The 23,582-nt window shown below is 53.6% G+C and overlaps 1 protein-coding gene across 1 annotated transcript in view; it reads left to right on the plus strand.

Annotated features, from left to right (window-relative positions):
• The window catches only part of RALY (RALY heterogeneous nuclear ribonucleoprotein), a 120,466-nt gene that overhangs the window by 86,257 nt on the left and 10,627 nt on the right, over positions 1 to 23,582 (plus strand). The window contains exons 3-4 of the mRNA XM_027693882.1: positions 14,875 to 15,139; positions 20,418 to 20,490. Of these exons, the coding sequence (XP_027549683.1) occupies positions 14,884 to 15,139; positions 20,418 to 20,490 (329 nt within the window). The 5' untranslated portion in view covers positions 14,875 to 14,883. The remainder of the gene's footprint in view (positions 1 to 14,874; positions 15,140 to 20,417; positions 20,491 to 23,582) is intronic.

Raw genomic sequence — 23,582 nt, forward strand, 5'->3', positions numbered from 1 at the left:
GGTGGCCTGATATGCTAAAAGCTGGTGTGGTGCCCCATGAGCTGCAGGTAGCAGAACACGAGACATCTTTCTCTCCCCATCACATTTCTGGTCCATCCCAACGCTCCCACAGGGCACTGGGCTCGTGGAGCTGCAGGATGTTCCCATGGGTGGGACATCCTCAGCCAGGGGGGCTCTGTGGGGGACCAGTTCCCTCAGGGCAGGTCAAGGCAGACCCCTGAGGGCCAACACATTCAGCAGGTGATGAAGAGTCTCCTGAACCCACCTGGCCTCTTCCAGAAATCCAGAGGTTTCTCCAAGCTCCTGGAGATCCCCTGCCTCCCACCAGCTGATGGAGAGAGTTCTGGCCAACCCATGAACTCAGCAGCTGCTCTTTCCCTCCCTCACCCTGTTCATTAGTTTGGTTTTTAAAAAAATGAGCATTTTTCAAATAAACACCCTTTTCTCTTTATTCCTGCCATGTCTGAGGGACGTGGTTTAGTGGTGGACTTGGGATTGTTGGGTTAATGATTGGACTCAATGATCTTAGAGGGCTTTTCCAACCCAAATAATTCTGTGATTTTAAGATTCTAAAGCGGTCGGGGGGACCTTTGCTCTTCTCCACTGCAAAGGCATCGTGGGAGTTGTGGCTTGCAAAATCCAGACAGGTTTCACAGCATCACCTGGTCCCCAGTGGGTTCCCAGTGCAGTCATTAAATGGGAGTGCCAAATGCTGCCCCGCTGCCACTACAGACTCCACCCGCAAAGAACCAAGAGCTGTCACTGTGACCTAACAAAATTGAAGTCTTGTGGGTGAAGGAGGGTTAGGAAAACACTTCAAAATGGAATTTCCTTGCTTTCTCTGTCTCCAGTGTTGGTGTGGTGCAGTAGTGAGTCCCTAAGCAATAACTACGTGGTGTGAGGAGCTGTTGGCATGTCTCGGACTCCTTTATAAAATATAAATGCATAACATTATAAAGCCTCCTTGCCTTTCCCAGAGCCAGACTCTGACCAGAGCACAAGGGCTTGTGGGTGCCATGCCTGGGGGTGTATCACTGTGTGTTCCCACGCACATCCACCACCCTGGCAAGGGGCAAGATGAGGGAACGGCTGAAACCCCAGCACAGTGAACCACAAAGTTTCATAAACCACCTCAAATTCCCCATTTAACTTCATCAGCTCCAGCTCATCAGAGAGCCAGTGCTGGCTCTGGGCTGTGGGCACAGCCGTGCCAGGAGCCCCCTGGTTATTTATGGGGTGGGGCAGCAGGAGGACACAGTTCACAGGCGACTCATTTAGCATTTGCAGATGAGCACTCACAGAGGGAGCCAGAGTGGGTTGGCTGCTCAGGGTTTATCCATGAGGGTCAATAGGAGATTCCCTGTGGGGATCATCATCCATCACACTGGAACAAGCCCTGGGCATCTGAGAGCTGAGCCCAAGCCTTTGGCGTGCGTGGAGCTCTGGAGCAGGAGGAGCCTTCCTGGTGTCTGCCTTCCTGGGGGATGGAAAGAACAGAGGCAAACTCATCCAAGCAGGGCAGGGGGAACTCAAGGTTATGAAAATGAAATCATTCTTCTTCTTTTGCTTTTCCAATGACTGCTAGTGTTAAAATGAATAACTGTGGAGCAGCCGTTTCCAGGCAGATCCGTTCCTGCCCACAGCTCCTGGTGACAGTCAGAGACGCCCTGTGCAGCCAGGAAAGCAAACAGAGCTGGAAGTCCTGGGGGAGACCTCAAAGGTCTGTGGATCAGTGGTGGGAGACACAGTCCCAGGCAGCCAGTTTTACTGATAAAAGATCAGTTTTGATGGGGTTAAATAGGATAAAATAGGGTAAACAGGATAAATGCCTCACTGCTTCCTGTGCATGGGCAGCGAGGGTGAATGAAGGACAATCAGCCTTTGGGCATGAGGGTGTCAGGCACACCCAGGGGACCCAAAGGCTGTTCTTTGTCACCTCTGCTGGTGTTCCAGGCAGTGGTGGGGTGTTGGCCGCTGCCAGATGCAGCACACAGAGCTCCTGGCACAGCCCTCTGGTCCATGGTGGCAGCCCCAGGACTGCAGTGCCACGGCCCTGCTGTGCTGTGGCTCCTCCAGGGCACCTCGGTGGGCTCTGGTAGGGGAAAGTTTGGAGAGAAGCTCATCTCAAAGGTTTAAATGACATGTCTTGTTGTCTGGGAAAGCAAGGTTTGCCACTGTGAGTGCTCCCTCCACCAGGCCCAACAAATTAAGGCCAAACAGGCAGTAAATGTCCATGGGCCATTACCCCTCTCACAGAGGAGGCTGTGTGATGAGGGCCAAATTGCCATTTAATGGGATCTAATTGATTTTATAAGCTGTTGTGTTAACAAGAAGGTCTCCAGTGTCCCCTGCCATCCCCCAGGCAGTTTGACACGTGGGCTGTGCCCTTCCCCAGTGCTGGGAGAGCACTGGGAGCTGCTGACAGGCACCTGCTCTGCTGTGACCCCCACACTGGGGCTGGGGGCTGCAGAGGTCTGGAGAGCTTCCACCTCCCAGCCATGACTCAGGGCTGGTGGCCTGGCTTCCCTGTGGGGTTTGGGAGCCTGGTGTGAGTGGGAGCAGCAGGAATGCCTGCCTGCTGCAGGGGAGCTGTTCAGCATCCCATGGGAAGGGTGAGATCCAGCAGCCTGTGTGGGTGAGGAGTTGCAGGGTCCTCACGGAGCCAGGCAGTGCTTGGGGCCAGCACTGGCCCCTGCCCTGGCAGGAAAATTTGATTTTAAGTGGATACCTCCATCAGGATAATCCATGGGGAGCATCCCCCATCCCCAAGCAGAGCCTTCAGGCCGTGGCAATGCTGCTGGCTGGGGTGACAGAGGTGGCCCTGGCTCTGGTGCCATGGACAGCACCAGCTGCTCTCCTGGCAAACGGGCTCTCCAGGCTTCATCCTCCTCCTCCACAGGAGGGGGGATGCTGGTCATGTCCCCTGGCCCCAGCCCTCAGCTCCTGCAGCCCTTTTAGCTGTCTCTCCTGCTTGGGAAGCCAGGAGATGCTCCTCCTCCTCCAAGGTTTAATGAACGTGGATAAAGCCACATGCAAAGTAAAGTGTCTGCTGTCCCTGGGTCCCTCAGCCTGGTGCTGTGGCAGGGACCCCCCCAGCTCTGATGGTTCCAGCAGCTGTGGGGGTATTTCAGTTGCTTTTTATTTAGGAATTCGGTGGGTCCCTGGTAATTGGAATGTGGCAACTCCTCACACATAACAGATGAGAGGGCCCTGGAGGGGATTTGTCACTGCTTCACTCCCCTCTGGCAAGAAGGGCTCATAAGTCACGGCTGACAAATCTTTTAATGACTTTTAAACTTCATTTACAGAAAAGAACGACCATAATCAACAAGCAATGATGGGCTACTAATCTTGCTGTGTTAAAGAGGGGGCCTGTGTCTTTAGCCCCTGCTGTGGGAGCTGAACGCTGGGAAGGGAGAGGTGATGCTGTCCCACAGAAGGCCTGGCAGGGTGTGAAGGGATGAAAACAGGAGTCCCAAGAGTGCTGGCAGTCCTGAGCCATCCCACATGGTGGTATGCACGACTGACAGGATGATGCTGATGGAGGATGAGAGCACAGATGACGTCCCTTCATCCCTGGCCTTGGCCCAGCGCCCGCTGACGTCGGCGGGAAATCCCCAGACCATCAGTGTGGAGGGTGGCACAGCACCCAGGAGCAGCTGTGCCCTCCACAAAACCAGGCTTTCCTTTGCTCCCTGCATCCACAGAGAGCTGGAGAGGCACAGGGCAGTAGATGGGGAGCAGGGTTTGTTTTTTTCCAGGAGGAAAAGGAATGGCTGCCAGCATAGGTCTGGAGTTGGCACCTGGAGCAGCTCAGCTGCTTTCCAGGTCTCCCTCTCCCATCCCTGCAGGCTGCACCCCATCTGAGGTGCTTTCCTCGGGGAGAGGGTGGAGCCTCAGAGGTGGCATTCAGCAAAATCCCACCTCAAGTGAAGTGGGAGCCACATCCCAAACAGCTCTGCAGAGATTTGTGTCTTAATCATTTATGTCATTCTCCTATTGAATGTGTCTGAAATAATTTTGAGAGGCAAACAGCTGATGATTAACTCAGGGAGAGGAAAGGAGGATGTCAAACCCCTCAGCTGGTGAAGAATTGAGGGTTGCTGTGCCAAGGACCTGCAGCTTCCCCTTTCCTGTGCTCCCTAAGGCTCCTCATCCCATGTCCTGCTCCCACTGCCACCAGCCCAATCCCTGGAAGTGAGTGTGTGGCTTTGGTGACACCCATGATGTGGAGTCCTTTAGCAAGTGAGAGGACAGTCAGGTGATTTGGAAAACATGGACAAGCATTTTGGAGGAGCAGTGTGGTCTGGGTCCCAGGGACCCCTTTGATGTGCTCCCCCAGGATCCTCAGCTCAAGATTTTGCTGAGTCTCCTGGTGGTTGGGCCTTTGCTAAAATCCCTGGGGGCAGGAAGCACATGGTGACACTGAAATCCTGATTTCTGCTCCGTCACTCAGAAGAACCAGCAGAGCCCTCATGGCTTGGAAGAGGCAGGGCTGGGGGAGAAGCAGGACCAGTTTGGCTGGGAACAGCAGCACTGGAGTGTTACAGAATCCGTGGCATCACAGTGCAGGACTTCAGCTTAGGAGATGGGGCTGGTGGTTGGACTCGATGATCTGAGAGGTCCTGCCCAACCCCAGTGATTCTGTGATCCTTCAGGACACCAGCAGAGCTCAGTCAGAATTGGGTCAGCAGAGCTCCACCTGCAGCAGCTCCTCTTTGGGAGCTGGGTGGCCCTGGCAGGGGATTAAATCAACTGGTGGTGGGTTGGCAGCATGAAATGGGGTCCCTCCTGGAGCCCAACTTTTCCCTCTAGTTCAGTGTTGCCCCGTGGTAAGAGATCCAAGTGTCCTTCCCACAGGAATCTGCGTAGTGCCCGGGGTAAGGTGGGACACGGCCCAACACTGGAGCCTGGGAGTATGAGAAATAAAAATACGTTTTTTATAGGTGTATCGTGAAGTTTTAAGATATCCAAGTTCAGAAAAAACCTGGACTTGAGTATCAGGGTCTTTTTCAGCCAGATAAGGGAAATGCAAGAGTTCTTAAAAATCTTTTGGGGCCATTTTGTGCCAAAGGGTTCTTTTCTCTCTTTGGGCTAAGAACAAAGGAAGATCCATCATCTTTGGCAGAGGACACCTTGCAGCCAATCAGAATAAAAGGAAAGCCCCTTTTCAGAGAAAAGAAACCTTTTTAGGCAAAAATGAATATATTAAACTTATCTGAAAAAGGGTGGGATTTTGTGAAACTATAAAATGTATAAGATGTAAGGCCAAAGGGTCTCGGTGAGGGAAAGACCCGGCGCGCCAGATAAATTCTTCTTTGTTTCTTTGTTCCCTGAGTTTATGCCGTCTTTCTAAATTTAAAAGAGGAGTACTTCTCACAGGAGGGCTCTTGGACATGGCCAGAGGGGTTTGGGATGAGGAGGAGAGCACTGGGCTCAGGGACTGGGACACGAGGCTCCTCTGTGGCCAGACTGGGAGCGCTGCTCTCCCACCCCTCCGTTTCCTCCCTGCCAGGAGATGCTGAAAGCAGCAGAACAATGGCAGTTCATTAACAGCTAAGAAAGTTCCCGGCAACTTCACTTGTTTTTCCTCATAAATAAATCATTTGCTGCTAAAACAACAACTGGGCTGCAGGGGGGGGTTGGTCATTAAGGAACATCAAGTCAATGGGCAGCTGATGAGAACCTGTCTCCACTGTGTGCCAGTGGGAGGGGGGGCATGGAAACATTGCCTTTTCCTGTTAGGCTGGGAATGATAAAGAATTAAAGAATAATTCTCAAGAAATTAGTCATGGCCAGCCATTAATGAGCATCTCAGTAACACACTAATGAGCTGGCTTCAGATGCCTGTAAAAAAGGCTTTTAATTAGATTAATACGTGTAGCATTGTCCATCACCCTGTAGGTAATCATCAGGTTTTGCACCAGTGGGAATACAGATGATATTCTGTTTAATTGCTGTTCCCTTTTCATTCTCTTCCTTTCTTTTTTTCTTTTAAATATTCTTTCCTCCAAAGAATTCTGTTTCTGTTCTCGAACATAACCTAAATGTTATCCATGGAATTCTGCATCTGAAAGGGCTGCCAGACTGGGCTTATCTGATTCGATTGACCTTTAAAATTTATTTTGCTGCTGTCAAAAAGAATGTTGGTCTGTTCACCAGAGATTTCCGGGGCGATTAGAAGCAGAGACTCCAGAAAACTCTACTTGTTGCATGTTCTGCAATCAGAGGACAGTCTTAGTTGGGGTGGGCTTTTAGGAGAAAAGTGCCTTAATTTAAAATATGTTTTCATGGAAAAGCAGAGTCCAGAAGAGTTCAGTGTGAATGGGGAGACCATGTTCAAGTAGGCAGTAAAGGAACTGCTGAGGAGCTCCTTCTCCCAGGGTGATGAAACCCAGGGATTGATCCCTGTAGGCTTCAGAAGATGCCTTAATTCTTGCTTCTAGCTCAGTGCTGACAGTGGGATTTCTTTTTTGACCTCGTATCCTGTCAGGACTCCCATGTTTTAGGTGCAATTTTGGTAGTGTGGGAGTGGAGACACAAATTTAACCCCCCAAGGTTGCTGCCTGCATGAGCATCCTCATCAGAGGATGACAGACATCCTGGTTTTCAAAGGAATTCTGCTCTGAGCTGCAGGGCAGGACTGAGGCTCAGGGCACTTGGGGTGCTCCTCACTGTCCCATTGCTCTGCTGGTGGGACAGTGTTGGTCTGATGTGGCACAAAGAGAGACTTTGGCCTTGTCAAGCAGATGGAGATGGTGGATTCCCCATCCCTGGAAGTGTCCAAGACTAGGTTGGACGGGGCTTGGAGCAACCTGGGCTAGTGGAAGGTGTCCCTGCCCATGGCAGGGGGTGGAACAAGTCAATCTTTAAAGGTCCCTTCCAACTCAAACCATTCCATAATCCTTTGGGATAAAACATGACCTGCAAAGATGATATAGAGGAGCAGCTCTAGCAGGACCCCACACCTGAGCAATGAGCTGTGCAGCATTTGGAGGGAGCCCCAGATCTGTGGAGACACACAGGGTGAGGAGCAGGGCTGCTCCAAGAGCTGCCTGGATGGATCTCAGTGTCCAGCTGAGGTCATCCCTTTATCACACTTATTAGGAAGGATTTAAAGCTCTAATGAATAGATTTTTAAGCTTCTACGGGCATGGATAATATGTTGGACAGATGGTAACGAGCCACAGCTATAAACTATGTGCTTGACCTGATAGACTTTGTGACCATTGCACCTTTAACAGCTGATTAAATACTTATTACAACAGCTATTGATTATTTATGGCTCCTTCATGAAGGATTTCAGTTGCACTGAAATTGAAACCAGAGCCAGGTTTTCAAAGGATTGGCAGGATTTCTCCGGTTCAAAATGACTTGTTTTAGTCAAAAATTAAACAAGGGAGACTCTCACAGCAAGATGGAGAGTTGAGGGAGGTCTGTGAGGGAGCTGATTCTGCTCACACACGGTCTGAGTGCAGGGGATGGTGCAGCCTCCACCCGAGCAGGGGAAGGGGAACAGGGTGGGGAGCAGCTGCCCCCTCACTCACCCCATAAACTGGGAGCTGAGTGCTCAGTGGGGCACTGAGGGCAGTTAGAAACAGTCCCAGGGGTTTCCAGGTGCTTGCAAAGGCAGGAATGTCTGGATGTTCTTCCAGGGGGTGCAAAGGCACCACCACCTCTGTCCTTATGGGCTGTCCAGAGCTGGGACAGTGCTGGTGTCTCCCTCCCTTCAGGTCGGGTGTTAACAGGATTTCATTCTTCCAAGGACAACACAGGGTGGAAACTGGGCTGAAACTGGGCTGAAACTGGGCTCCCTGAGCTGCCTGCTGGGGGGGGGCTCTGCAGGGGCTGGGAGTGATGGCCACCAACAAATCCTGAACCAGGACAGGGCTGGGCTTAGCCAGCTGGGAGCCTGATGGCCTCAAGTAGTGCCAGGAAAGGCTTAGATTGGATGTTAGGAAAGAATTCCTCATGGAAAGGGTTGTCAAGCGCTGGGACAGGCTGCCCAGGGCAGTGGAGAGTCCCCATCACTGGGAGTGTTGGAATCGCCCCTGGGACATGGTTTAGTGGTGAGCATGGAGGTGGTGCTGGGTTGGTGGTTGGACTTGGTGTTCTTAGAGGTCTTTTGCAACCCTAAAGGTTCTGTGATCTGCAAGGTGGAGCCCTGGGAAATGTTTGGAAAAATTCCCAGAGCCTTATCTGTTGGGAGGGGGGACAGCCCAAAACAGCACTCAAGGACCCACTCCCTCTGCAGTGAGAGGGTCCTCCCTCACTGGGATGTGCTTGGTTGCACTTTACAGGGGGAACAATATTTGCAAAGGGACCCCACAGCTTCAGACCCAGCTAGTCTGGCTCCTGCTGAGCTCATCTCCAGCTCTCAGCATAGCAGAGATTTCCCCAAAAGACAGCCCTGGTGCTGCGGAACCAGTCTAGTAATTGTGACATCTTTGTCTGTGCCCTTTTTTAATAACTTCCTGGTCCTTTAACAATCATGTCTGGTAGAATCGAAGCTGTTCTTCCCAGAAAAGCCAAGAACTGGTTTCCTCCCAGTTTCTTCTGTTTATTGAAGCTCAGCAGTGAAGAGGGTCCTCCTGCTCTCCTGAGCCCTCCGGGTTTCCATGCAGGACTTGGGGACTCAGAAGTTATTAAAAAGATTGCAGAGTTTGTGTTGGTTATTAAACCAACACTTCAGAGCCTGGCTCTGCTGTTTGGGGACTCACTAGCAAATTACTCAGGGCTCTCTGGGGGGAAGATGATTGACACTGGAGCTGCTGGGGCCCGTGATTCCGAGCTCATGTGCAGCTCTGTGCTCACGGTGGGGCTGTGCAGTGCCATCAGGGGAGTCCCTCTGTCTTGCAGCTGGCCATGTTTCTCTTTAAAACTGCCTTTTTTCAGCTCAAAGGACCATTTTAGTCAGAAAACAGGTTGCCCAGAGAAGCTGTGGCTGCCCCATCCCTGGAAGTGTCCAAGGCCAGGTTGGACGGGGCTTGGAGCAACCTGGGATAGTGGAAGGTGTCCCTGCCCATGGCAGGGGATGGAATGAGAGGAGCTTTAAGGTCCCTTCCAAACCAAACCGGGAAGGAAGGAAGGAACCAACCAACCAGCTCACTTCTGGCAATCTCATCCCTAAGTCTCCTTATGTCTTTGGGGGCATTTGGCAGCAGGAAGTGTCACTGTGATGTGTCTGTGGCCCTTGGTGAGGCTGGTGGCACACACCCCTCCACCCCAGACCTCTCCTGTCTGAGCCTCAGTTTCCCTTGCAGAAAACAGGGATAATCCTAGTACTCTGTCCTCAATGTTCTCTGGGGTCCTACAGGGAAAGAACCCCTTTGTACATTCATTTATTCATGTTCAAGTGCCATTCCTAGTTGCCTTTTGTCTTGTTCTCTTTTCCAACTCAAGTCCATCTCGTTGCAGTTGTGGGTTGGGGGCTGAAAGGTGAAGGGAGAGCTGTGGAAATGCATCAGCTGAAGACAGTGATGGTTGTTAGAATGTCCATCTATACCCAGGAAGAGGTGTCTCTGCTCTGTGTGTGGTTTTAACCAGACACATCACCAAGATGCTCTGGCTCAGGCTCTCTGCTTTTTGCATGGCATATCAAAGCTCTAGTGGCTGGAGAGGACACTGTTCCACAGCTGGAGAGCTGTGGAGGGGACACTAAGCCTCCATGATGGTGGCTGTGCTGGATTTAATCTGGACACAGCACAGAGTGCCCTGGAATGCAGTGGGGGGGAGTGTGAAATGTTAGCAGTGATGACTAAAATGTCCTTCTCCAGTTTTTACAGTTGGGGGCCAAGAAGTGGTGTAAAATGACTATTGTGTGAGAGGAACCAGAAGTGAGTGGGACAGAGAAGACAAGGGAGGCTGTTTTCTCCAGGGAATGCTGGGCTTGCACGAGCAGCAGAAGAGCCCTTTGCACGGGGTGTTTGAGCACTGAGGGGTTTATAAGGTGCAAAGTGAGACTTGGGCAGGCACTTGTTAGCTGGGAGACCCCAAATGCTCCAAGCAGTGCTGTGCTGGAAGCCCCAGCTTCCCAGCCTTGGCCTTCCCAGCCCTCCCTGCCAAATCCCTGCCTGTGCAGGGCCAGCAGTGTGTGGGCAGATGGCCCTGGGAGAGCATCCCATCTGCAGAGGCGGCGGGTTCCCACTGGCTCCTTCCCAAGCCCTTCCCAGCAGCACAGCCCTCACCTTGCCTGACCTTGGCTTTGCCATCTGGTGGCCCCAGCCCATCGTCATCGACTCCAGGCACAGCTCCTGCACAGACCTGCCGTGTCCTGACATGGCCCCGGAGCCACCGGGGCTTCCAAGGGAAGGCTGTGCCCAGGGAGGGGGTGCTGAGCTCCCCAACCCCTCAGCCCTCCCTGCAATGAGGGGTGAGGGTCACTGCTCTCATCTGCAGCCTCTGGGGCCGAAGGCTTTATGGGATTGTTGGGACTGAGCATCCCAGGTGGGGAGGAGAGGAGACAGCACAGGAGAGACAGCACAGTCACTGTCACTGTCACTGCCATGTGACATCCCTGAACCCCCAGGGACAGCCAGGGGGTCACAGCAGGGCTGGTGTGTCCCTGGGGTAGCAAGACCACCCAGGGAACAAGCACAGCACTTGCTGGTCCAGCTGCAGGGAGTGTGTGGGAAGGTCACAGGAGCCAGAAGGAGGTGGGGATGGGCAGCAGGGCCCTGGAGAGCTGCAGGTTCCCTTTCACACCCCCCTCCATGGCAGCCAAGGTTTTACCTGGGACATGCCTTAGGAGATGTCCCTCTGCAAGTGAAGGTGCATCTGGTACCTTTGTGCCCACCTGAGAAACAACTTCACCCAGCTCTTTAATTTTTAAAGCAAACCTGTCCACTGACAGCTGCAGAGCTGGCTCATGTTGCACCCGCTGAGAGGGGACACACAGCTCACCAGATCTGGGGGAAACACACCTTTATACCCCCATCCTACCTGAATCCTCCAGCCAGCCTGTTCTATCCCACACACAGAGGCAGCTTAACCCACAGCCCTCCTACACAGGCTGAAGGAGCTCAGCCCCTGATGTGCCTGGAGTGTGCAGCTGCAAACAGCTGGGCAGAGCTTCAGGCTGTTGTGGATAACACCTGGCTGGGCTACTCAGTCCCTGGGAAGGGTTTGGGCTTCCCCTGATTTGGGGGAGCAGCAGTAAAGCTCTTCAGTGATGGGGTGTGAAAGCAGAGCCGGGGGTGTGTTTGCCTGGAACACTGGATTTAATTTTGAGGAAGAGAGAACATTCCTCCTGCCTGCAGCTGGGCCACACCTGGAAATGGTGTGGCCAAATTTGACCAAGCTCCTCACTTTCTGTGGCAAAGTGTGTGGCACACACCCCTCCACCTCAGACCTCTCCTGACTGGGCCTCAGTTTCCCCTACAGAAAACAGGGATAATCCCAGTTCTCTGTTCTTGAAGTTTTCTGGGATACAGGTAAAGAACCCCTCTATACATTCATTTATTCATGTCCAAGTATCATTCCTAGTTGCCTTGACGTGGCAAGTTGCCTTGACACTTGCCTAGGACGTGGCATGGTTGGTGTCTGCCCTAACTTCAGGAAGGCTTTTGACATGGTCTCCTGCAGCATCCAGATGGGATACAAGCCTGGATGGGTGGCTCCCAGAGCAGTGCAAGCTGGATGGTGGGCTCCAGGGGCAGGGAGAAGGGCTCATACTCTGCCCAGAGGCCAGTTGTGAGGGCAGCTCCTCCAGGAACTGGGAAGGGGGGAAAGGAGGGCCATGGGTACACAGCAAAATGGGTGGGAGACTGGCATAGACTCTGGCAGATAAGCAAGGATGGAAAAGTGGGAATGCATCATCTGGAGGGGAGGCAGCTAAGAGGGGCCAAGGGTGTCCGTGTGGCATGGCCTGGGGTGGGTGACAGAGGTGCCAGGGCAGGTTTGCTCTGAAACAAAAGTTACAGGCAACTACAGCTGGAAGCTCCAGGAGTGCCCAAGTGTAAAGCCACATGCTGAGGTCACTGTGGTGTGACATCCCTGAATCCCCAGGGCAGGGACAGCCAGGGGCTCACAGCAGGTCTGGTGTGTCCTTGGGGCAGCAAGACCACCCAGGCCACCTGGCTGCAGATACCCCCCATGTGTGCAGGCTCTCTCAAGGTCCCACACAGCCCCAGCCAGTCTCAGCACGTCTAGGATAGAGATTCCCTGGGGACTGACCGTGCCAGAGCAGCCTCCAGCTGGGATTTGTGCAGGTACTCGGGATTTCTGTCCTTGAGGCTCAAGCTGGGAAGCCAGAGTGACCAAACTGCTGGAAAACCCCTCAATTTCTCTCCATCTGCACCAGGAATGGGACGGTTTCCTTTGTGAATCTCTTCCAGATGGCACTGCAAAAATAAATTAAAATAGAGACCATTAAACAAAGGCGGGTTTCTGGTTTGGAAGTTGGAGCAACCTGAAGAAGTTGGGCACCATTTGCCAGAGGTTGAGAGTTGAAGTCACTTAGATTCCTTTAAAAGTCCTGTCCTTTGGCTCTTTTTCCCAGTGTTTTTAGGAACACTCTGTCTGCCAGGAACTATTTTGAAAGTAATAAAACAAAAGTCTCTGGCTCTTCTAATCCATAAGCATGAAAGGGAAGATGCAACAAGCCAGAACTCAGACAAAGCCTAACTCTTTTTTTGATTGGATTTAGCAGGAAGATTATTTCCAGTCTCAGTGGCAGGTTAATGGAGTCTCAGGGGTTGGAGCCAGATGAGATTTATTGTGGAGTCTCATCCTCACACAGAGGCTCAGACTTGCCAAGTGCTCTGGACGATCTGGTTTTAAAGGATGAAAGGGATGGAGTGTCCAGCTCCCAGATGGAAAAGGTGGAGGTGTGCACATGGATCTGGGCTGTGCAGAGCTCAGTGGTGGAACTGCTGTTCCTGCACCCTGTGGCTCCCAGGTGGGCTCTGCCTGTGGGGTGGGTGACTCTCCTCCCCTGTCTCTGTCCTGGACTGAAGTTTCAAATCATGGGAATACAGAGCAAGTGCTGCTGAGCCCGGACCCGCTGCTGCTTGTCTGTGTGGGTACAGCTGCCCTCGGGCAAAATGGGGACGTGGGCAGGAGCAGCCCCTGCTGGGTATCCCGAGGAAGAACATCCATCACCTGAGGAGCCGAAACGGGGCTGCCCTGGCAATAGGTGTGATGATGCTCTGCCCCCAGACAGCTTTAAGAGGAGACAGAAATCCTGTGGGGAAGGTCTGTGCAGGAGAGGACAAGGAAGAAGGAGGACAGGGGTTTTTGGAAAGTGTTGGATGCAACCCCAGAATATTGTGGCTTTTTCCCAGGCTCTGCCTGCCGGGTGGGAAGTGTAGGAAAGGTAACTGTGGTTTAGGCTCAGCACTGACTGGCTCGGTGTCAGTGCCTCGGGCAGGCTGGGCTGTGGGCAAGCAGAGCCTGCCAGGGCTTGGGCACAGGGTGACAGGGTCCACAGGGGCTGCACCCATCCAGTCAGGCAGCTGCCACTGTCCCCAGCTCGGACCAAGCTGCTCAGACTTGGGCTTTGAGCCCAGGGAACCAAACCCTCAAAGCCAGGCAGGGCTGTAGCTCTGCCCAGTGCCAGGGCAGGCGCTGGGGATCACCTGGGAGGGCACTCCATGGTAGCAGTGCCAGGCTTGGGGACCTCCAGAAATTGTGGGCATCCTGGTGGCATTGCCCTTGGTGGTAGGAGCACCTGTGGGTGCTGCTGGAAGGGGATGGGGAAGAGCAGCACCTCAATGTGCATCGTAAAACATCTCGCCTGGATCCCAAGTAAATCTGCAGCACAGTAGTGATCCCAAAGCATCCCCCTGTGTCTGGAAGGTGAAAATGAAGCTGATCTCTTTGGCCAGCTGTGGGTTTTGCTGCAGGAGGGGGAGCAGGCAGCCTTGGAGCAGCCAGCCTGGCTTTGATTTCACACAGCTTCCAGTCCTGCCCCTTGGTCCTCAGCCCTCGGGGGGAAACCCCTTCTCAGGGGCTGCCCATGAGCCACTCGAGGCAAGAAACTTGGAGGCTCGTGCCGTGCAGCCACGGGAAGAGGTTGGAGTGGCTCCCAGCCGATCTGGCTGAGGGCTCTGTGATTTCCAGGCTAACAGTGACACCTCCTGTTTGAAGCACAGAACCCAGCTCAAAGCCCGGGCAGTGCCGTGCAGGTGCCACACGGGAGCACAGGGGCTGCTTCACTGCTCACATCTCTTTGTTTGCATCCAGAACACTCGAGTCCTCTTCCAGGTGTGAGAGGGGACCTGTGGGGATAAGGCTGTGCCTGTGTGTGGTGAGAGCTGGGCTGTACTGAGTGGTGGTGGCAGGGGAAAGGCTGGAAAAGTGGGCATGAAGCAAGGTGCTGAATGCAAACTGCTTCAAAAAGAGCAGCTCTTTGAATTGTAATTAGGTACAGAGAGGTAAAAGCTTTTGTATAACGGCATCAAAGATGTAAAATTTATTTAAATCTTGGTTTCTCCCCTAAAAACAGCCTTAGAATCATAGACCACCCTGAGCCAAAAGGGACCCCACTGGGGTCCAGCTCCTGGCCCTGCACAGGATCAGGCAGGTGTCAGCCTCGTCAGTGGGTTTCCAGCAAGAGTTTAGAACTGACTGTGCTGGTTGTCTGGCAGGAGGGATCCCCTGGACGTGGGATCCCCTGAAAGTGGGTTTCCCTGGGGGTGGGATCCCCTCGGGGTGGGATCCCCTGGAGGTGGGATCCCCTGGAGGTGGGATCCCCTGGAGGTGGGATCCCCCTGCTGTTGAAGTTGAAGAGCTGGTTGAAGTTGAGGGTGGTTGAAGACCAGATGAAGTCGAGGAGCTGGTTCCCTCACTCCAGGCTCACTGAGAGGTTTGTCCCCTCTCCCTTTCTGTGAGCCCCTGGCACTCCCCTCCTGACCCCCCAATTCTCTTTTCCAGGCGTCCAAGATGTCATTGAAGGTGCAGACGAGCAACATCACGAACAAGAATGACCCCAAGTCCATCAACTCCCGGGTGTTCATCGGCAACCTCAACACGGCCGTGGTGAAGAAGTCGGATGTGGAGACCATCTTCTCCAAGTACGGGCGGGTGGTGGGCTGCTCCGTGCACAAGGGCTACGCCTTCGTGCAGTACTCCAACGAGAGGCACGCGCGCGCCGCCGTGCTGGGCGAGAACGGCCGCGTCCTGGCCGGCCAGACCCTGGGTGAGTAGCTCCTCAAACCGCTCCGGGGGCCCGGGGGCAGCGGGGGTTGGTTGTTCTGTAGATAAAATTTGTTAAAGTTTTGTGGCTGCTGTTGAGGTACGAGGGGCGGAAGGGACTGCCCTGCTTTCTGAACTCCTCCTCAGGCAGGAGTCAGGGTGTGGCTGGATCCGGCGTCGGCCTCAGATTAGCACAGAATCAGCTGGGTTGGAAAAGACCTCTGAGATCATTGAGTCCAACCCTTGATCCAACCCCACCGTGGTTCCCAGCCCATGGCACTGATGCCACATCCAGTCTCACCTTAAACGCCTCCAGGGACAGTGAATCCACCCCCTCCCTGGGCAGCCCATTCCAATGGCTGATTACCCTCTCTGTAAAAAATTTCTTCCTGATATCCAACCTAAACATCCCCTGGCACAGCTTAAGACTGAACCCTCTTGTCCTACTGCTGGTTCCTGGGAGAAGAGACCGACCCCCACCTGGCTACAACCTCCTGTCAGGGAGTTGTAGAGTGATGTCAACATTTTGAATTTAAGGAATTACAGAGGTGGGATTGAACCACTTTTGTCCCGCAGGTTTTAATGATTGGCAAAATGAGAGTATTTACATAAAATGAATCATTTATCATTAGAAGTGATCAGACAAAAGATCTTAATCGGAATCATTTACTGCACAATATAAAAGCTAGAACTACCAGTAGTAAGATAAGATAGGACAGTGCACTTGTTGAAGCAATTACTGAGGCAATTATATTAAAGCTGGCAAAAAGAAATAATTGTTCAGTAGAGATTTGATGTAACTCACCCAGACCAGTGGTGGCACAGTTCCACAGGGATGGCCAGCCCCAGGTCAATCTTGGACATGGATGTGCAGATGGTGTCCAGTGATGGTGAGCAGGTCACAGATGACCCAGGGATGACTGAGCAGGGCTGTGGTGACAAGGCAGTTCTGGGGCAGGGACAGCAGGATCCATGGCTGTGGCAGAGCTGGAGACCAGCACTCCAACACCACCACCCAGGCCAAGGTGCTCCTGTTGGAATGGGGTCAGAAATGAAGCTGCTCATGGCCAAGCAGGCACATCAGTGCCCTCAGGGCTTTGACACTGTGGCCCGAAAACTCACGTGTGGGCCGTGATTGTAGAAGCTAAAGCACAGTTCTGAATCTTCCCGTGTCCTTGTCCTGGAACTGATGGGTGGGAAAGACATCGCATGGTGTCAAAGAAAGGACAAGGGGGAATGGCTTCAAACTGACAGTGCAGGGTTAGATGGGATATTGGGAAGAAATCCTTCCCTGGGAGGGTGGAGAGGCCCTGGCACAGGTTGCCCAGAGAAGCTGTGGCTGTCCCTGGATCCCTGGAAGTGTCCAAGGCCAGGTTGGACGGGGCTTGGAGCAACCTGGGCTAGTGGAAGGTGTCCCTGCCCATGGCAGGGGGTGGAATGAGATGATCTTTAAGGTCCCTTCCAACCCAAACCATTCCATGATTCAATGATTCCCTTCCTGGACCAGGCCTTACCCTTAACCTGTCAGGGGAGGTGATAGTCTGACTCAGCCCAGCTCAGCCTAACTTTAGCCAGCCCCTGTTAAATGAGAGAACTTCCCCCACGTTGCACTGTTGTGGGATGAGAACTAACAAGCAAACCCCCCGGGCTGCTCCCAGCTGCAGCCTTGGTTTGCCCATTGCTCTGAAGTGTCTCGTGCTGAGAAGCTCTTGTCACCAGCTCCAAGCTGAGAATTGGAACTGGAGACAGTATTTTTAATGAAAAATGGTGATTTCCAAGGCTGCTGCAGGCAGTGGGCACTGGGCACCAGGGAAAGCAATTTGCAGCCCATTCCCACCCTGCTCCTGGCCCAGCAGTCTGAAATGAGAAGCTTCCTGCTCGAGCTGATCTGTGAAACAATGTGTTGCTCCAGCTGGGCTTTATCTGCAGAGGAGAAACTTCTTTTCACTTCTCTAATGGTCCAGAGAGCGGAGCAACAGCCAAGGCCAAGCACATGTGCCAGGGATGCTCCCAGCCCAGGGGATGCCCTCATCTGCAGTCTGTAGGTAGGGTGGAGAGGGCCTTGGGGAGAAAAGGAGCTCCTTGTGATGCTCCACAGAGATACAGGAGACAGGCAGCACTTGCCCATTTAGCTGAAGAGAGAGATGAAAAGTTTTCCATGATAGGAACCTCTTTCTCCTCTCAGTGCTGGTCCCAGAGCTCTGGCATTCCAAGGCAAGGGGCTGTATTAGAGCTGGGTGTCCTGTACATGTCCTGGACAAGGTGGAAATTCAGCTCCCTTTCATCTGCCTTTCCCTTCATGGGCCACTCTTGCCACTAAAGAGCTCAACAGGCTTCCCTTTGCTGTCCATGGGGGAGTGTAAACACTGGGATACTCCCCTTCCAGGAGAACCCAGCAGAGAAGGGCTGAGCAATGTGATTGGAAAATCAAGGTTGAAGGTCTTCCCCTAAAAGGAGGAGTGATGGTCGTGCAGGAACATGGAGGGGGAGGACAGGATGGGACTGGCTGAAGCGACTGTCCCTGCTTCTGTTCATGGCAGGGTTTGGGGGTCCTTTGAGGTGATGGTCAAACTTCCCTGCCCAGGTGGGCAGCAGGAGGGTGAGCTCTGTGCCCTGGCAGCCCCAGTCAGTGAGTTCAGCAGGATGAGCTGTGGAAGAGCTGCAGCCCAGCCCTGCCAGGCTGCCTGTGGTGTGCCAGGAGCTCAGGGGGGATCATGGCCACACAGTGGGACAGCCTGGCTCCAGGGCCTGGGGTAGGGGCAAAGCACCCCCAGCCTGCACAGGGGCAGCAGTTTGTTGGTGTGCACGGTCACCTGTCCCCGGTGCCAGCTCCTGTCCCTGGGGTGACAATGTCCAGCACATCCCAGGGTGGATGAGCAGAGCAAGCAGCTCCTCCTGGCTCTCATCTCATCCATCATCTCAGCCTGAGGGCTTTAGGAGCAGTTCTGCCATTTCTTCTTTGGTTTTCCTTGCTCTTCTTCCTTTGTCACCAGATATGCAAGCGATCAAACTTGCATTTTAATTGATCAACAAGTTACTGAAAGCATCACAAAACCACAGCTGCAGCCCCTCCTGTGCTGGGACATGGACTACTCTGCCAGGCAAGTCCTGGCAACCTCTGTGACTTCTCCAGATGCTCCCAGACCCCCCAGTCATTGCAGAAGGCAGGTGCCATTCCTGTGGGGAGCTCTGCACTGGAAGCTGGGCCCACAGCATCCCCTCACCCTGCCACACTGGCTGGGCAAAGCACAACCTCCCCATTTAGTGTGGGAACAAGTGCTTGGATATGAGCAGGAGGGATCCATACTGCCTTTGGGTGGGCAGGTGGATTCAGGGATGCAGAGGAGGCAACCAGAAAGGGAATGAGATGCCAAATCTGTCCTGGGTGATGTGAAGGCTGAGCTCTTATCTCTCCTTTTTCACTGTCAGGGCAATCCTGTGGGGTCCGAGTGCCCATCACCACTAGAGCTGAGAGTATGAATTCCCTGCTCTGGCTGCAGGTGGCTGTGGAGGCTCCACAGGGCTCTTTGTAGCAGTGGGGACCAGCAATTGTTGTCCTTCTCCACCTCTGGGCTGTCACTGCCTCTCCCCTGAAGGTGTTGATCAGCCTGGTGCTGGAATTACCTCCCCAGTTCACCGGAGGAGTGAGTGGCAGCTGGCAAGATGCACCCTGATGGCAAAAAGGGGTCACAGCCAGGGAACTGGGGCTGGGCAGGGTTCTGGGATGCACTAAGGAAGATTTCATTCCTCTCTCCCTGAGAGCAAACAGCCCTGCCAGCAGCACTGTGTGGCTCAGCAGGCTCAGAAAGGGGATCATGTGCCTGATGTTGGCCCTGGCCCTGCCCTGTGGCCATGGACAGCCTTGTCAGCATTCAGCTCAGCTCTCCTGCACCCCCCTGAGCACTGGGAATGGGAGGATGGAGGGACAGAGGCAACAGGGAAAACACCCACTGTGAGGAGAACATTCCAGAGGAACCCTGGGTGTGAGAGCTGAGCGACACCTCAACACAGCCTCACAAACGGGCTGAGCTCCAGCCCCAGCAGGAGTGGGCTCTTGGCAGACCCTGACAGGCAGTCCAAGGAATTGCACAAGGCATTTGGGGCAGTGGGAGCATGTCTGTGCTCCTCCAGAGCCCTGTTCCACTGTGCTCCTCCTGCCCAGCCCATTCCAGCAGTGCTGCAATTCCCTGCTGCTCCTGCAGGTGATTTTCTTGGTTAATAACCAAGTCAGTAGAATGTTCCTTTGGATCACTTTGCAGGTGCTTTATTTGATGGTGTGTGGACCAGCCTGTCCACGTTTCTCCATAAGGTGCCTCCAGACAGCATGAAAAAAGAAAAGGTTTAAATGGCCTGATGTGCTGAAAGCTGTTTGGATGCCCCATAAGCTGCAGGTGGCAGAAATCAAGGCATCACTGAAGAAACACTTCCCTGTGAGGGTGGGGAGGCCCTGGCACAGGTTGCCCAGAGAAGCTGTGGCTGCCCCTGAATCCCTGGAAGTGTCCAAGGCCAGGTTGGACGGGGCTTGGAGCAAGTGGAAGGTGTCCCTACCCATGGCAGGGAGTGGGACTGGATGAGCTTTAAGAGAAGATCCTTTCCAACCCAAGTCCCTCACCACCCTCACAGTAAAGAATTTCTTCCCAATCTCTGATCTGAACCTGCCCTCTTTCAGTTTGAAGCCACCCCCCCTTGTCCTATCACTCCATACCTTTGTAAAATGTCTCTCTCCAATTATTGTCATATTTATTCTCATGTCAAAAATGTCTGGCTCTGAGGCCAAGGAGAGAAATTTCCTCAGTGGATTAGAGGAGCTCATTCTCCCCTCCCCTGGTGGCAGATGCTCCTCTGAGATGAGCTGCACCCCCTCAGCTTTCAGCACAGCCTGACCCCCAGCAGTGCCCTCCTGGCTCGTGCTGAGCTCTCCTAGTCCTTGCAGAAGGAGCCAGGGATGGATTGCCAGCAGTTATTAATTGCAGCAGGTTTATATGTTGTCTGTGCTTTGTCACAGCAGCACCAAGTTCTCCCCAGAACCTTGTTGTGGATCTGTGTGTGTGGATTAGAGCACGGGCAGGGCCTCGACTTCAGAGTGACTGGTCGTTGGCTCTCAGGTTTTCCCAATGCAAGAATTTGCCCTCTTGTGGAGGTGCAGCTGGCCCCCAGCCGTGCCAGAAGCAGGTGGAGATGGGGTGGGAGGTGTGGAGGAGCCCTGGCAGGGGCTCTCCCCATGGCTGGGGTGGGTGAGGGTGAGCAGGGCCGTGTCACAGCTGTGTGTCCCTTCCTTGCAGATATCAACATGGCCGGGGAGCCCAAACCCAACAGACCCAAAGGGCTCAAGAGAGCAGCCTCTGCCTTGTACAGGTAGGTCTCCACAGCATCACCTCCCTCCAACAAGATCTCCAGGTTGGTCTTTGCCCACAACCACTGCCCTGAGCTCCCTGCTCCCCACGCCCAGCTCCTGGGACAATCCAGGTCTCCTCCTGGGGCTCCTGGTCCTTTGCAGAGCCCTCAGTGCTTGGCTGAAGGGAGCAGAACCAGCACAAGGCAGCAGTGGCTGCCCCAGGGTCAGCCAGCTCTGCCTGGGCAGGGTCCCAGGTTGGTTGGAAAGGGTGGGCAGGACCTGCTTTAACCACATCAGAGGCCTTGAAAGAGGGGCACCAAGAGAACCACCCCCTCCAGCCCCAGAGCCTCCAGCCAGGGGGGCACAGCAGTGCTGGGAGTTGGGGGAGGGCAGGGAACAGGGATAATTCAGGGAAAGATGCTCAAAAAAAAGGGCAAGAGAAAAAAGGCAGGGAAAGGAAGAGAAGAAAAGGAGAAGGTTGGAAACCCTTGAGGCGACAAAGGGAAGTGAACCAAGGAGGTGTCCGGGGGAAGCTCCGAGGGAGCCTGGTTTGAGGAGCAGTGACCAAGGGATCAAGGGAATGAGAGGGACAGGATGGGACATGGGGTAGGTCTGTGGGGGATGCAACATGTTACAGATGTCAAAAAGAGCCTTCAGCTCTACAGACTTCACCACAATTTTCACAAGAATTGAAGATTTCCATTTAAGCCCCAGACTGGAGTCATGGGAGTGGGGGAGAAGCCCAGTTAAGTTTTTGCTCCTGTGGTTGCAGAAGGGAAAACTTAAAAAAGGTGTTTGAAGAGTGCCCTGCAGGTTCAAGAAGCCAAAACCAAGTAACAAGATCCCCAAATGTGCTTTATTTATAAATCCTCGTTGTTTTGATGCCAGTCCCGTGGTGTGGAGACTGGGGAGCTGAGTCAGGAGGCAGAAGGTGTGATGTGGGGAAGGAAAGACTAAAATGAGTATCAGGATTATAGGTGGGTGTAGTAAAAATGGAAATCATGGGAGAACTGTAGATTTTTCTACAAAAAGGAGAAAAAAGGGAGAGGGATGGGGAGAACCCACAGTTCAGACTCAGCCATTGGTGTGCTGTGGAGTGACAAACCTTGGGGGTGACAACACTGTTCTGGCACAGACAGACCCCCCTGAGCCCCAGGAGCCCTCCCACCACCCACAGGGTGTCTGTGGAGACCTTCCACAAGTCACAGCTGAGACTCTGCAGCTTTCAGGCAGATTTTGCCTCCCACCCTGGGCCAGTTTGGACCTTCACCAGGACGTGGCCCTCTGGATTCCCACTTGAGGGGAGTGGGACTGTGCATTGCCCACACTGGTGGAAACAGAGATGACACAAATCCTGCTGTTTGGACAGCACATGTGCAGCTCAGGTGGGGCTGGGCCATAACACACGTCAGCTCCCTCCATCCATCTTGCACCAAGGAGCATTTCATTCCCTGCTCATCCCTGCCTGGAGCTCTAATCCCTGTCTGTGGAATGCCCAATATTTCAGATTTCCAGGCTGCTGAGAGAGAGCAAACAAGAGATGTTTGTTCCCTCCCACAAAAATGGATATGCTAAAAGATGGGCCAGAGAGCTGCACTGCTCTGAGCACCAGCAATATTTCATCCCAGACTGGCTGTCAGATTTAAACTTTGCCATCTGGACTAGCAGAGCTTCCAATGTCTCCCAGAAAGCAGGGAATGCAGGTTTGCAGAGAGCTGTGGTTACAGCTTCCTGAACCACCATCCATTTTTCTAAATGTTAGACTTCAAAAAATCACAGCACCATAATTTATAGAAATGCTGGGTTAAACACAGCACAGGAGTTTTCCAAAGGTTGGAGTTTGCTTTGCCTCAATCCAAGTCTGTGTGAGAGGGGGGAAGGGAAGGGAAGGGAAGGGAAGGGAAGGGAAGGGAAGGGAAGGGAAGGGAAGGGAAGGGAAGGGAAGGGAAGGGAAGGGAAGGGAAGGGAAGGGAAGGGAATGCCAGTCTTACCTGATCCACCAGCCCAGAGGGGTATCCAGGTGTTTAATAAAAATCCTTTGGGATGTAGCCTCCCATCTACCCCCCAAGGTGTAAAACATAAACCCGGGCTCATGCCATCAGAATTTTCTCAGGTCTCTCCACAAGAGGCACCTTCAGTTCCCATAAAGCCATCACTGCTCTCCCCCACCCTCTTGGATGTCAGGGCCTCCCTCCTCCTGCCTCTGGCACTTGCCAGAGCATCCCTTTGCACATGGAAGGTGTCCTGGATGCTCCTGCCTGGCCCCTGGCCACCCCCAGCAAACCCAGGCTGCAGGTGCTGCCCCTGAGCCCGTGGGGATGGCTGGGACATGAGCTGTAGGACATGTCCCCAGGGAGCCACTCACTGGGGCTCAAAATCTGCCTTCTGGCAGCACTTTTTTTTGCCTGCTCAACAAATGCCTGGACAGGATCTCCTGGGGCGTTTGGGGCCATGTTCAGGGCAGTGCCAATGAACTCACCTTGCTGTGAGCTGGTGGGAAGGGAAGGTGGCTCTGCCCCAAGGCAGCAGGGGCTGACACTGCTCTGTAGCCAAAGGCACAGCGAGGACAACCCAGGATCTGCAGGAGCAGCTCAGTGGCCCATGGAAGGGTCTCTGAAATGGTGACAGGCACCAACTGATCGTCACAGGCAGCAGATGCAGGTGGGCAGTGCCCTTCCAGCTCACTGGAATCTAAATCCCTCGTGATCCTGTTACAATCCCTGCAATCCCTGGTGTCAGCCCATCTCCAGACACTCCTCCAGGTCCTGGCAGTGGTGCTGGGAGCAGTGACACCTCGGTGCCCAATCCACCCAGGCAGGGCTCAGAGCAGCCTCAGGGCACAGGGGAGGTGGGCAGTGGTGCCCCAGCCCAGCACTGGCAAGGGATGTCCATGCCATCCCAGCTCAGAGCAGCCCCAGCACCTTGGGAATGCCACATTCCTCCCCAGTTTCCCACTGTTTGCTGGAGGAAGGAATCTCACAGCAGCTACACAGGTTCACTCTTTGGTCAACACCAGATTTTCCAAGGAGAATCCAGCAGGTGTTCATGGAGCAGCCATGGGCAGGGAGGGTGGCAGCTGAGCATGAATGTGTCCCTCATAATTATTGGCATC

Source organism: Neopelma chrysocephalum, unplaced genomic scaffold (genome assembly GCF_003984885.1).
Source record: "Neopelma chrysocephalum unplaced genomic scaffold, ASM398488v2 Primary Assembly neopelma1_94, whole genome shotgun sequence".
Lineage (NCBI taxonomy): Eukaryota > Metazoa > Chordata > Aves > Passeriformes > Pipridae > Neopelma > Neopelma chrysocephalum.